Genomic DNA, 14,659 nt, shown 5'->3' with positions numbered 1-14,659 from the left:
CGAGCGAAGGACCGACTCCTATACATTCTCGAAATCATTCAAGGCGCCATCTTTGATTTTTGCCTTTGACATCCTTCCTATATCCGATATCGGAACGGATAATATGACAACGCTGTATCGCCTATAACCATCATCATATCCAAATTTCCAAGGTAAAGGTGTTGTCAGAAAAACTTCTCGTTATACCTAACACCTAACTAATCACTACTACTAACTGTCTTATATCGACAGCTCACTATCTGATTGCAAGATTCTAGTCATAGAACTAAAGATAAGAGAGCAAGGTGTGTTTTAATTTCTACAGTTTGCTGATTTACGCAAAAAATAAATAAAAATATAGGTAAATTTTGCATTATGGCGCTCATCTATCTCAGCCGTTATCAATTCCACGCTTATACGCACCTGTAACATTAATTTTGTTCCATTTAATAAATTATCCGAAATTATCCGAATTATTCGAATATTCGAATAATAAAAATTGTATTATCCGAATTATTCGAATATTAAAAATCCGTCGGATAATGCAAACTCTACACATAAGGTAACGGCGGCTATCAACGCGGGTATCGAAATCGACGTCCATTACCGCCGCATTTGCAAATACGCATTTTATAGGCAAACCGACCAATTTCTTAAAAAAAGTTACTTACACAAAGGAAGCCTGTTTAGTTGACTAACGCACATATAGGCGATAGAGAGTGTGAATGAAAGAAGACGCTCGCTATTTGACAGTTTTTGCCACGGGGCCGCGAGAAGAGGTTGTGTCATACTAACGTGTGACGCTAAACCTAAGTGAACTCCAATCTCATTTAGTAGTTTACGTAATAATTATGGCAAACAGGAGAAAGTTATGCATTTTAAATTATTGTTTATAGTTTTCTACATGACTTCTGAGTACTTTTTACGTATTGTTTAGCCTGGAAATGTGTTTAAAGTGGAAATTAAAAGACAGCGGTGAAAGGCGCCATTTCGTGAGTAGATTCTATTACTGTGGTATACCACGGTAATAGTTAAAGTAGTGATATTAGTTCTTTTTGCTTTATTTTAAGTATATGTGATCAGTTATATAATGTCTTACAGTTGTTTCAATCTTGATCTATTCACGCTATCAAAGAACTATTTACGCGGTATGAAAATTATTCAACAAAACCTTAATTTTTAGCAAAAACTTCATGACTGATTTCGTAGTTTCTATGAAAACCGTTAATTTGTCAATTTTTTTAAACATTGACATAAAGTCTGATGCTTACTTACCAGTTATGTAAACTTGGTTTTAATATAAGGTTGCAATATTTTATTTTGATTTGTAATGAAAATACATCTGTATGAATTTGTTTTTATGGGTCGGAATTAGATTTTATAATACTCCAATTTATGCCTATTACCGATGGTACGATCAGATAACCCTCGGTAATAGAATATATAAGAATCTATTACCGATCCATGCAATATTTGTTTGGGTCGGTAATGGGTTCCTATAGAAGTATCTATTACCGAGCGACATATTAATCTTGTATCAAAATATGACATTTAGTGTACCGTAAGTACAGATTTCTTAGGTGAAACTGAGTCTTCTGTGGGTATTCATAAAGGAGGATAGTATAGGTATATGTATTTGTCATAATTTGTATATTCAACCGTCGGTATTAAGCTCCGAATTTTGAGATGGGTTTCTATTTACCGATGGCAGAAAAACACTGTCATTCATACACTCGGTAATGAAATCTCAATTCGCGTTAATAGAACTGCAACCTGTTCATTACCACGGTAATAGAAAATTTAGGTATGTTGACTTCAATAATCATTTTATGACATATAATAAACTAAAATGATCCTAAAACTCTTCAAAACTAATAGTTCAATAAATACTTTTCCATAAAAAAAATATTTGTGGTCGTTAATGAGCTTTGATACCCTTAATTTTTTGGTATCTTTTGAAATCTGCCTTAAGTACCACGTTAATAGGCGCCATTACCTTACTGCTAGATATTCTGATTTGAAACACAAAAAAATAAGATGTAGTAAAACTTACATCCAAATCGAGTGAATAGTCTGTTCTCCCTGGACACCGCAGGTATATTCTGCCGAAAGTGTCCTTCAAACAACATGCTTGACAGTCAGGTGAAATGGATCAAATCAAATGACGGTGTTGTCTATGGAGAATCAATTGAGATGTGAAACGGTGGAATTATTAATTGCATTTAATCAACAACTTCTTTTTTTTAAACCAAGTCAACCGCAGGAGCTGAAGCTATTGCTTGCAAAAATTTACTAAACATTTTAAATCTAACAATTTTGATATCTAACACTTTAAGTTCTCGCGCTTTGTACACATATTTAAAGTCACACACAGGTCGAACGCGATTAATTAACATTATTTTTACCTTTTTTCCCAACGTTTCGGCCAGGTTGCACTGGCCGTGGTCGCGGAAGACTGACGTCCCAGCAAAGTGTCACCGGAGATGTAAACAACACAAAACCACCCGATATTAATTTATATAAATGTTCGGGGTAGACAAATAAATATAATCTACCCGCTTTTAGTTATTGTTTATTTCCCACCGCACGACACACAAACACACACACAAAATAATGTTAATTAATCGCGTTCGACCTGTGTGTGACTTTAAATTTTGATATCTATAAGCACTGCAGTGTCTCTGCCTATAACACAATAAAGATGGGCTCTACCTTGTCTCGATATACTCCATACATAATATAATTATGTTGCTCAATAGACCAATCTGTACTTGTAAGTCTGCAATTACTGAAATGACAACAACCGCCCACTCAATGGGCAAACCAGGAAAAAACTCGCGAATCACAGATAGCGTGGGCTCGCGTAAAATATCGTAACAAAATAAACTCAAAAACGTCACGATTGTCCTTCGTCACATTTTTGCTTATCACAACGTCCCGTGGGAAGAAAACATGTTATCAACAAGCCTTGATAACGCGACCACGTCCATATTGCTATCAAATACAGAGGCAAAAGCTTAAATAGTCTATTATAAGTTTGTTATATGACTTCGCATTTTTGTTACGAAGCTTGGGGGTTAGTTATATTGGTTTGCCTGAATGTTTGAATAGCTTCAAGTGAGAATATGTAGCCAGTAGGTATGACTACTGAAATATCATATGAAAATTTAACGATAATAATAGAAATGACAATATAATTTAATTGTTTACGCGTCGTGTGCGGTTTTTATGCTCGAATAACAAATTGGCCCTCGGATCGTGACGTGTCCAATCAAATTATGATCAATTTCAGTTTTGATAGGTAGGGATAATTATGTAAGAATGCTTTTTCTATCGTATTTATTTAAATTGAGGTATTTTGAGAATCCGTTACGGGATCATGCAAGGATAGACTGAGTTAGAGCTTCCTGAACGAACGAGAATTAACAATTATTGTGTTTTTTTTTTCTATTTGGTTATATTTCTTTAGGACCATAATTTGTATAAATGTTATAAAGCCCTATTAACATGTTTAGTTGGTTAGTAGGTCATGATGTTTGTAATTAATTGCCTAAGAAGTTGCCCCTCGAGTTCCACAGAAAGCTGATCTTCGGAAGTGACAAATATTTGTGCGATGAGTATACAAAGTTGATTCAAAAGCTTGGGTATCGTTTTTTTAGAGTGTATTATTATGTATCATAGCCGTAAGGACTATGAATGGGAAAGTGTTGTTGTGTCTGTTTGTTTGTACGTCTTTTAAGGCAAAACGGAGCGACGAATTGACGTGATTTTTATAAGTGGAGCATTGGAGATAGTTGAAGGGATGGAGCGTGACATAGGCTAATTTTTGGAAGTTTGTATGGACCATTTTCAATTTTCGAATTTAAAAAAGCTAGTATAAAAATAAACTTACTAGTTTTAGATCGAGGCTCCCTCGGTCCGTCGACGGTGACTTTGATGGCTTTTTGGTATGTTGCTACTTGCGGCGGTGATGTCGATATCGTGATGGTTAGCGAGAAACTCTTCCCTGTAACAAAAATAGGATTTATTTAAAAATATAGTCATTCATGTCATGTAACATAATCATAAATCAGCCATTTGATCAGATTTTTTTGCTAGAAGATTTGATAGCGATTAGCTTGTGTGGGAATAAAGAAGAGTCGTGGAACTCGTGGAATGTAAGAGAACCAATTGAGAGTCTCCTCCTTTCGCACTGACTCTAATAATGGTGTGTTTGTTTTGCGGTACTGTATTAGGAGCAGCCCATATACTACAACAATGGTCTAAGGGTCTCTCTAATGTTTTACTAAGTAATGGGTACCAATTGGATATTTGTTTTTGCCCGAATTCTTTTTTGTGAAAACACAGTTTAGTTATGTATCCATAAAACACAGTTTAGTTATGGCCAACTTGCACCAACCACTTAACTCAGGGTTAGTGGGCTGTCATCTGTCGAATTCCATATACAATGGTGGATTAACCCTCGAGTTAACCTTCCATTTTCGATGGTGCAAGTGGCCCAAAGCATCCTAACTTTATAAAATTAGTTACTTTTTTTAGTTTCGAAAACCATTTACTGTAACCCGTACATTACTGTTACTATGGGACCAACACCCGAAACGCGAAATTTTACTCTCCCATTTTTACTTAAAATAAAACTACCTAAAACTGTCAGAAATATTTTCAAATCAGCATTATATAATACATCTGTAAATCGTAAATCATTTAGGTGGATCATAAGCCAATGAAGTTTTCACTAATAGGTAACAATTATGTGTAAAAGTATGAACCAGTGCTGCTGGCCAGTACTGCTGTATTGTTATTACTAGTCGTGTAGGGATCAGTATTTTAGGCAGTTGGAACATTTCATATTTGGTAAGTATGCACTATCTGAAAATTTATATTGAGGTAACAGTTAATTATTATATATCAAATGACAACATATTTACTGTTGCAATGTTATTACGAAAACCAGCAATCACGCCGGCACACATTGAAGTAATATTGTCGCCGCAATTTTATCGAAATAATTGGACACAGTTGATAAAATAGAAAACGCATATTTACATGAGTTTGTTAATTATTTACCTGCCAAATGTGTTGGCGTGTTTGGCTGAATGAAATTGGACGGTGTTATAGAATAGCGAACTAAGCGCCAAAATCCGAAAAAAAAGTTATGAATGCAGTTCGGATATAAATGTGATAATCTATAGTATTGATTATTTCTTTGTTGAAAAATCATAATGAGAACATATTCTAAATCGCAAAATCGAGTTAAACGCCATAAAGATGTTATTAATTCGTTTTGGTTTAAAGTTTTGATGATTTATAAACGCAATATCGATTTAACCGCCCTATTGGTGTCGTTTAATTCGTTGTTACATATTTGAAATTGCAGGATATTTCGCTTAATGAGAACTAAGTATCAAGAGGTTTTGTTATATCATAATATCTTATGTGTGTAATCCTGGCTAGTACTAATGAATTATTATTAGTTACAATGCCAATTTTGCCATATATGCTGATTTTTATGACATTTATTAAAAAAAGTTGATTGCAGAACAAAACTAAATTGTTAGACGGATTAGTCCTAATCATTGTGGAGGAAAACATTGTTGTTAATTTATTTACAATAGCACTATTTACTCAAATATATGGAATTTTATTTTATTCCAGTATTCACTAAAGTGAGATGCAAATTGTTAGAGGTAAACCTCTAACAATTTGCATTAAAGAATCAAGCGACAAAATATGTCTCATAGTACGCTACGGCGAAATAAATTAACCTCATCGCAGTATTAGTTCAATAAAGAATCAAGCGGAAAAACGTTAATAACTTCGAAACTTGAATAGGTATGGTGTTATTTTTTTTATCAATTTAAATTATGAACACTTTTATAGGTTCAATGTCAAAATTAACTTTTTTGCTTTATAAATGAACTTACAACTGATTCAAATTTCAAATCTTTCTAGCTCATTTTCTCGATTTCAACTAACTGTCGCTTGATCGCTTATTCCATAACACTGTCCAATTAGTCTTTTCTGAGCGGTGCGCGTACCGGCGACACAGTAAATGTGGATCTTACAGTAGTGATTTTTCTCAGGGTAATTCCTGAATCTAACAGTCAACAGTTAAGATTGCTAAGAACTCTGAGCTACAAAGAATATCACCTAGCTTAATGTATTTATATCAGCAAAGTTTATTTTCAATGAATAAGTATGTACAGGTCCCCACAGAAAACCAGCGTTGAGGATGTCCGCGGCATTATGCTGAGTGGGGGGTCCTATTTTAGCGTTTAATGTTTTTTTGTTTGCATGTGTTCTGTTTTATTTGCACTTTGTTGTGACGTTAAATAAATGTTTTCTATTCTATTCTATTTTAGCCCATGTAGGCAGGTGATAAAAAGCTTTGCAAAAGCTTCCTTGATATTTATTAGGTAGCTATTACAAATTAAACCATTTAAAACCATGCATGTCAACGGCTATTAATAACATAATATGAAAATAAAGTTGCCAAAATTTTATCGGTGAGTGAGAGGGAAAGGCATAACGAAAATATTTTCGATAAATAAAGTAAAATTTTGGCGTTCAATTTTCACTCTTAGTGCTTTATATGAATTAATTTTCACTCTTAATCAGTGCTTTTTATAGTTACTCGCCCAGTGGTGAGCTGAATTATGAATTAAGGCACCTGTTTCTTTATGAATTAGGCGTCTTTTTCTTTCCAGAAGCTAATGTGGTCACAAAAACACAACATTAATAAGATGGCTTTCCTGGGGCAAAAGTAGTAAAGCAAAACACAAGATGGTTTGACAGATAGATGAAGAATTTGATACTGACTAGAACATCTCCACTGTGTCGAAACTATTGCGTAGCGTTCAGGGAAAATAGCGAGCTTTTTGGGCGCCCGATTTGCGGTCAGCAGTAATGAATGCACCGATAAATACGGAATAAAATTACAGTTAAAATGAGTGGATTAACATGTCTAATGCAGATAATTCGGGTGTGGTGCACTCTATGTTTAAATGATTGATTTCACCTGGTTTCGAGTGGTGTTTAGAATGTTCATAATTTAGAATCAGTATCGATCAAAACTCTGTGTTCTGTTCATAAGTTTAGATGCTATCAGAGATGAAGTTTAGCAATGCTTTTGCCTGTAATAAATAAAATAAATATTGTAAAAGATTCTTACACAAATTGACCAAGTCTCGCGGTAAGCTCGAGAAGGCTTGATTAAAAAGTCATTGAATATAAGTAGCGTAGAGAACAAACTAAAAAAAACAAAAAAAAATGGTAAGTATAAAAATATGAAACATGTCTTCGAATGATATCCATAAGATGATGAAGGTAAAAAAAAATCCGTTTTATAGGTTCCCGAAGGCGTCAAAAATAGCACCTACCGACATAAATCTAAAATTGGTCTTTACCCGATTTAAAATTGTAATGTCCAATCCAAGGTTTCAACTAGCTACTTAATTACTAGTAGGTATATTTTATTTACTTAATTTCTACCTACGCTTACAAAATGGAATCGCGTTGACCTAGTTACCGTATACTTATATCAACCCTACGTGGTGTTGTATATTCATGTTCACAATTATTGTAGTCGACAAGTCGTTACATGTCAGTAATATTATCACACCTCGATTTCACGCTTCATTTATTTTGTACATTATATTTACAGTGTAATATGATGCTTTAATAATGTATAGTATGCACCTATGTTGATAAAGGTCGTATTTTATGTAGGTTTATCTGGTTAAATTAAAAACCGACATAAAATAATGCTTAAGTCTTTGACTATTATTAACACAGCTTTAGTGTTTTTCGATCTTAGCGGTAAAGGTTATTTTGAGATCTCAATATCCATGTCGCAGATTTCAAAGGCGCGTTACAAAATCGAGCCGCACTGCATTATAAGGAAACAAATCATCATAAAATATAAGTCGCTAAAGGCGTGCCTGAACGATGTGAAATATTGCTTTTAAAATCGCCATTAAACTTAATGCATTTCGCGTGATCACTCATCAACAGTTTAGGACCTAACACAATGTGCGAGGGGCCATAAAACATAACATTGTAGCCCTACGATGTTGGAGGTGTTGAGAGAGATGCGTGAAATATTCAATTATTCTGCCCAGGCGCAGGTGGAGGAAAGGAGGGGGGATGGCAGCCATCTTGATTTACGATCGAGTGTAAATCCTGAGTGACATTTGTGAGTGAAGACGCACTACGTTTCGTCTCTTTGCAACCCGCTACTACGATGCGCTTTTCAGGAAAAAATATTCGCAAGTTTCATGCTTATTGCTGCTTTTATTTGGCGCTGGTATTGAGAATGAGGTGTCGCAGCGTCAGTGGAAAGCGAGATTTAGCAAGAGTAGTTTGTCTGTGAGATCACGGTTTCTCAATGCAGTATTGTTGACGACCAATGAGCATAAACATAAAATGTTATATGCCCTAGACGGGCGAATGGGTGCGGCGACAAAGAGTTTGTTCCTTTCTCCAATACCTACTTATATGGGTAAAGTCGTTATCTTGGAAACCTAGTAATTTACGGTAGATTATCCGTGATCAGTAGTATCTTTTGGTGCGCTGTCGAAAAAGCCTATATGTTAATGAAATGTTACGGCCGATAAAGTTAATATTAGGTACATTTTTACGCTATCTTAAATTTCGAAATGTTACGTTGGTCCGCTAATGTCTTTATTTCAAAATACAACGTCATTATTATACTAGGCGCATAAAAATATGTCTAATGATAGTAATGATTATTGAGTCAACTTTGTTACGCTATAAGAAGAACATTAAAATTAGACTTTATATGAACCGGGATATAGACCGTGATTACCTTTTTGATTTTTATTGAGGAACCGATATTTCGACGCAGTTGTATGCATCATGATCACGGGAAACATTCAATATATAGTCAAATGAAACTAACCGTGATTCATTTAAAACATTGAAATTAGGTATACTAATATTTGGTACTTTCGCACTCATTCGTAATACATGCTTCGTAACACGACTTTCATCCCTCCGCATCACATGACCGTACCACGCTAAGCGCTTCGCCCTTACTTTCTCTATTATAGGCGCAACTTTCAGGCTTCCTCTAATATAGAGGAAACCGGGGCTAGTTGACTATAGGGGTAGGTTGACTAACTATTAAAAAATTGAGCCAAAAATCAAACTTGAGCCAACCAGTGAGGTACGAAAGTCCGTCACTTCCCCCGAACAGTCACCTCTCGTACCTCATATCGTATCATTGGTAGGCTCAAGTTTTATTTTTGGCTCAATTTTTTAATAGTTAGTCAACCTACCCTACAGTCAACTAGCCCCGGTCTCCCCTACTCATTTCTTATTATATCCTATTTATCCACTCTCGAATGAGTGTGGAAGGACGAATGTGGACGGAGGAAGCGGGAGAGGAAAGCCGAAGAAAAGGTGGATGGACTGCGTGAGATATGATATGGAACGAATGCAAGAGACTGATGATGAGATGACGACCGATAGAAATGTATGGAAGAAAAAGGCATGCTGCGCCGACCCCAAGATTTGGGAGAAGGGCAAGTAAACGATGATTTGGTACTTGCCCCTATGTATGTAACAATTGTAAATGTTCAACTAGGGAACAAATCAAATTATTTTATTGAATATTTTTCGATTTGTTCTTTTTTCAAGTAGTCACACTACTATATATAAATTATAAATTTAAATTGATATCATACACGAAAGAAAAAACGACAGGGCCCACTGGTGGCCGAGCCGGGGTTTAGCCGTGTAAGCTGAAGACCCGGGTTCGTTTCCCGGCTCGGCCACCAGTGGGCCCTGTCGTTTTTTCTTTCGTGTATGATATCTATTTAAATTTATAATGTAAATGTTTTTAAGTTGGTACGAATAGGTTCAGAAATAACTTTAGATATTTACTCAGTCAGTCGAATAATTATTGGTAGGTATGTCTTATTGCATAGTAAGAAAGTCTGGGTTCCAAAACTTCCAAAATCTGCATTTTGATCTGGGCCTAGTTAATGCCATCGTTTTAAGTATTTTACTTATATTTAACGAGATTAAATTTTTATAACAGTATACAGAGCTAAAATTAAAACGTACACATCTGATGACAAGCGTCACACTTTGATGACCGCTACACAAAATGATTTGGTCACATTCTGGTCACGCCATTTACTTCCCGCTCCTAATGTGACTTCACTTTGTATCTCCGTACGGCTTCATCTCGTTTTGAGATGTTACTTTAGCTGAAGACAATTTAATCAACCGTTATTTTTATAGGTCTGTTCTTATTTAAGATCATATTTTAAATTGTCATCCTCCTTGCGTTATCCCGGCATTTGCCACGGCTCATGGGAGCCTGGAGTCCTTGACAACCAATTCCAAGATTTGGCATAGGCACTAGTTTTACGAAAGCGACTGCCATCTGACCTTCCAACCCGAAGGGTAACTAGGCTTTATTGCAATTAGTCCGGTTTCCTCATGATGTTTTCCTTCACCGAAAAGCGACTGGCAAATATCAAATGACATTTCGCACATAAGTTCAGAAAAACTCATTGGTACGAGCCGGGTTATGCATTAAATTTATATGCATTAGCAACTTGTGGTATTTTCTTGGGTTCATGTATTAACTAATAATACTATTTGTGAGAATAATTGTACCGTTTGTACCCAAAAAAAAACATTTAAACATTATGAGCAAAGCATTATATAAAAACAGTTATTCGCCCTAATTTTTACAAAAATAAAAAATAACAACAATCAAACTTAAGAACATAGTTATGATGCCTATGATTAAATTCATCATTAGTGTGTCGTCCTACTAGAATACTTTAAGGGAATTTCCATTGTAATATAAGGTTGTCTGGAAGAAATCGCTCTTTAGCGATAAGACCGCCTGTTGTTTACCTTTTGTATTGTTGTTTTTTTGTCAAGGTGTGCAATAAAGAGTATTTGTATTGTATTGTATTGTTGTAAAATAAATATGTGCTTATGTCATGATACGTGTTAATCATAATTAAATTAACTAATACTAAATATACTTTAAAATATTTCCATTAATTTGCATTGTTTTAAAGTTGGAATATTTTGAAATATAAAATAGTTCAATGTAAAGACATTTCTTTCCATTAAGCAGTTATTTTTAAAATTGCATCTTAGATTGTATAACTTGTTTTGCCTCTGTCCAATTAAAATTTAATTAAATTAGTAATTAAATAAATGGAAGACGGTCATATATCTGTACATAAGCCTTTATATGATTTTCAACTTTGATAAATCGTGTTTAAGTTAAAATTCATATCAAATTGTTGATTTACATAGTGTCTTAAAATTGTTTTGGTAGGGAAAATGTAAAAAGTAATTTGTAAATACTTAATAACAAATTAATGATTTCGCAAGCAGGTTTCTACTTATAGACATATTTTCTGCCTATTATATTTGTTTAAGGTAGAGCGGGGCAAATCTCGACAAAAATCTCGACTGGAGGGCAAATATAACTGGTCCATTTTTTCCATGTATTACAATGTTTGCATTATTAAATAGAGCGTCCACCGGTTATATATGGTAGACGTGTTCAGTGATTATGTAGAACTCAACATCATAGTGTAATAATGGAAAAAAAAATAATTACAATTGCCCGCCTAATTAAATTAATCTAATTAGTTTTGCTTTAGGTTTTCTTGGCTCTTTGTTTAGATATGTAAGTACATACTTAGTTTATGTAAGTTTTTCTACGTAGTGTCGTCAAATTAATTTTATTTTATTGTAGGTTTATTTTATATTATAGTCATAGTTTTAATCATAAATTTAAATAATTTGTGTTCAAAACAAAGTGTAGTTTCTCAAATAGGTACATAATGTTGTCAGAAAACTCGAAATTTGTATCAGACAACACTAACCTCTTGTAAACCACCTACAAAATTCGAAATACGAGACCCAGCGATCACAAACCTTTCCACATAACGCTTTCGGACATGACCTTCTCAACAAAATTCGGTGTCCAATCATACGTATTACTTCCACTTCATTACGAGTTCCGTGCATTAATCACGTCATTGCTTCAAACCAGTTCAAAATGACCCTTTCATACTGTTTCGTTAGTTGTTTAAATCAACATAGAGGTACAATGATAGTGAAAGACGGATAGAGCGTATTGGGTAATGCGACAAAATTAGAACACATTTTAAAGTTACTGGCAAGTTGCGAAAAATAAACTGCATAATTTTGTCGGGTTAATTGTTTTCCACCAGCACCCAGAGTAACGAAGTAACAACAATACGTTTACCACAGAGGTCACTTTGAGCTTAGCACTTTTGAAAAATAGGATTGAAACTAAAAGTTTCATTATGGCCAGCACCGGCCTGAGCACTCAATCAGGGTACAGGAAAATGGAGTTCCAAACTTTTTATCATTTACCATTGTGGCGCCCCTCCTGTAGTATGTCGCCTAGAACGGCCGCTCCACTCGCTCTACTCTAGATCCGGCCCTGATGATGACCAGCCTATTTTATAAATTCTCCCGCCCCATGTCTTGTCCAGTAGATTCTAATTCATGTAAGTCACTAACAGTTTTTATGGGTCCGATCTAGTAATGCTGGTGTCCAAATATGTAACCGGATAGCGGTTGTCATCGGTTGTGACGTGATTATCAAAACAGTGCGTCGGTAATGTGATGAGATGGGTGGAGTTAGTCTCGATTCGGTGGCCCGGGGTATTGACGAACTGTTCAACATGGTAATAGATCTGTGTACTTATATGAATCTGTATACTTGTAGAGGCACTTTGTGTTATTAAAACTGTTTATAATACGAGGCGGGCAACAAGCTTACAACTGTTGTTGCCTTTCGAGTTTGGTAGTTCCATATTTCACGAGCAATATGTAACGTATTAATAGGTCTCTTCGTTCCTGAGTCATGGATCTGAGGGATGGACCCACAACACAAGCCTTCTTGAGCTTACCGTGGGCCTCAGTCAATCTGTGTAAGAATGTCCTATTATATATATATATATATTTTACATCACTCTACACGGCAAATTCCTTATTTCAAAAGATACCTTATCAAGTTAAAATGCGTTTAAGCATAAAGGTATGCGTTTAGTTCAGTCAACTGCTCCGAGCAATCCTAAGTCTTCAATCCTGTTCGACTGAATGGACTTACATAACCGGGATAGTCTAGTCCGGTTTTTAGGGTTCCGTAGTCAACTAGGAACCCTTATAGTTTCGCCATGTCTGTCTGTCCGTCCGTCCGTCCGTCCGTCCGTCCGTCCGTCCGTCCGTCCGTCCGTCCGTCCGTCCGTCCGTCCGTCCGTCCGTCCGTCCGTCCGTCCGTCCGTCCGTCCGTCCGTCCGCGGATAATCTCAGTAACCGTTAGCACTAGAAAGCTGAAATTTGGTACCAATATGTATATCAATCACGCCAACAAAGTGCAAAAATCAAAAATGGAAAAAAAATGTTTTATTAGGGTACCCCCCCCCCCTACATATAAAGTGGGGGCTGATATTTTTTTTCATTCCAACCCCAGCATGTGATATATTGTTGGATAGGTATTTAAAAATGAATAAGGGTTTACAAAGATTGTTTTTTGATAATATTGATATTTTCGGAAATAATCGCTCCGAAAGGAAAAAAAAGTGCGTCCCCCCCCCTCTAACTTTTGAACCATATGTTTAAAAAATATGAAAAAAATCACAAAAGTAGAACTTTATAAGGACTTTCTAGGAAAATTGTTTTGAACTTGATAGGTTCAGTAGTTTTTGAGAAAAATACGGAAAACTACGGAACCCTACACTGAGCGTGGCCCGACACGCTCTTGGCCGGTTTTATATCCTCTATCTGCCCATAGGCCTAAAAAAAGGTCTTCCGTTTTATTTTGTAACTTTAAAAACAAATGGAATTGCCTTCGTCTTGTCAAGTTTTTTTTTGTGCGGGACAAAAGAAAACTTGCTTTGCCTTTTGGCCTATAATTCAATTTGGTACCTAATATAGTTGAATGGTTTTATAATAACAAGGTACTTTATATTGTGACTATTTACTTATTTACTAACAACTATGCATGCAACTGCGTCGAAATATCGGGAGCTCGACAAAAATCAAAAAGGTAATCACGGTCTATATCCCGGTCAATATAAGTCTAATGAAAATAACCGTGAATCATTCAAAACTCTTATTTATAACAAGTCTTACAATAGCACATGATGTTACCCTGTATCTATGTAGTACACATAATATGTACACGCATACATACACATATAGACTCAAAGTCGTTGTCCATGATATTCAGTGAAGACGGAATGATCTCGTTTTACTACTCCGGCGCATGGGGGCCATAATATATCTCCAACCCAATAATATATGTAGTTACTACCTGCAGAAACACTCGAAATATACCCTTATCCGTACACAAGAAGGTACAGAATTGAAAGTATAGAACGATGGAGATATGTAAAATTGGTGGATAAGTCGTCTGGATGCAACACAATAGAACAGTAAAGTGCGAACGTCGTTTATGTGCGGTTTGAAAATTAAAATATGTTCTCGCACAATCCGGGGACTATCGGGGTGAAAGTGGGAAAGGAATCTGCGGGCGTAGCACACTAGTGTGATAAACCTTATCGTCGTCCGTCCCTATCGCACTTACAAAATGAGAAAAGGACGGCCTGACGTGATAGGCTTTGTCACACGACGCGACAGC

General features: G+C 35.6%; 1 protein-coding gene across 3 annotated transcripts in view; it reads right to left on the bottom strand.

Annotated features, from left to right (window-relative positions):
• Positions 1-14,659, bottom strand: part of LOC125231265 (protein lozenge-like) — a 102,347-nt gene that overhangs the window by 65,705 nt on the left and 21,983 nt on the right. For all 3 annotated transcript variants that reach the window (XM_048136659.1, XM_048136661.1, XM_048136660.1), the window contains one exon: positions 3,872-3,985. In XM_048136659.1, the coding sequence (XP_047992616.1) occupies positions 3,872-3,985 (114 nt within the window). The remainder of the gene's footprint in view (positions 1-3,871; positions 3,986-14,659) is intronic.

Source organism: Leguminivora glycinivorella, chromosome 11 (genome assembly GCF_023078275.1).
Source record: "Leguminivora glycinivorella isolate SPB_JAAS2020 chromosome 11, LegGlyc_1.1, whole genome shotgun sequence".
Taxonomy (NCBI): Eukaryota; Metazoa; Arthropoda; class Insecta; order Lepidoptera; family Tortricidae; genus Leguminivora; species Leguminivora glycinivorella.
This window is presented reverse-complemented; position numbering and strand designations above follow the sequence as displayed.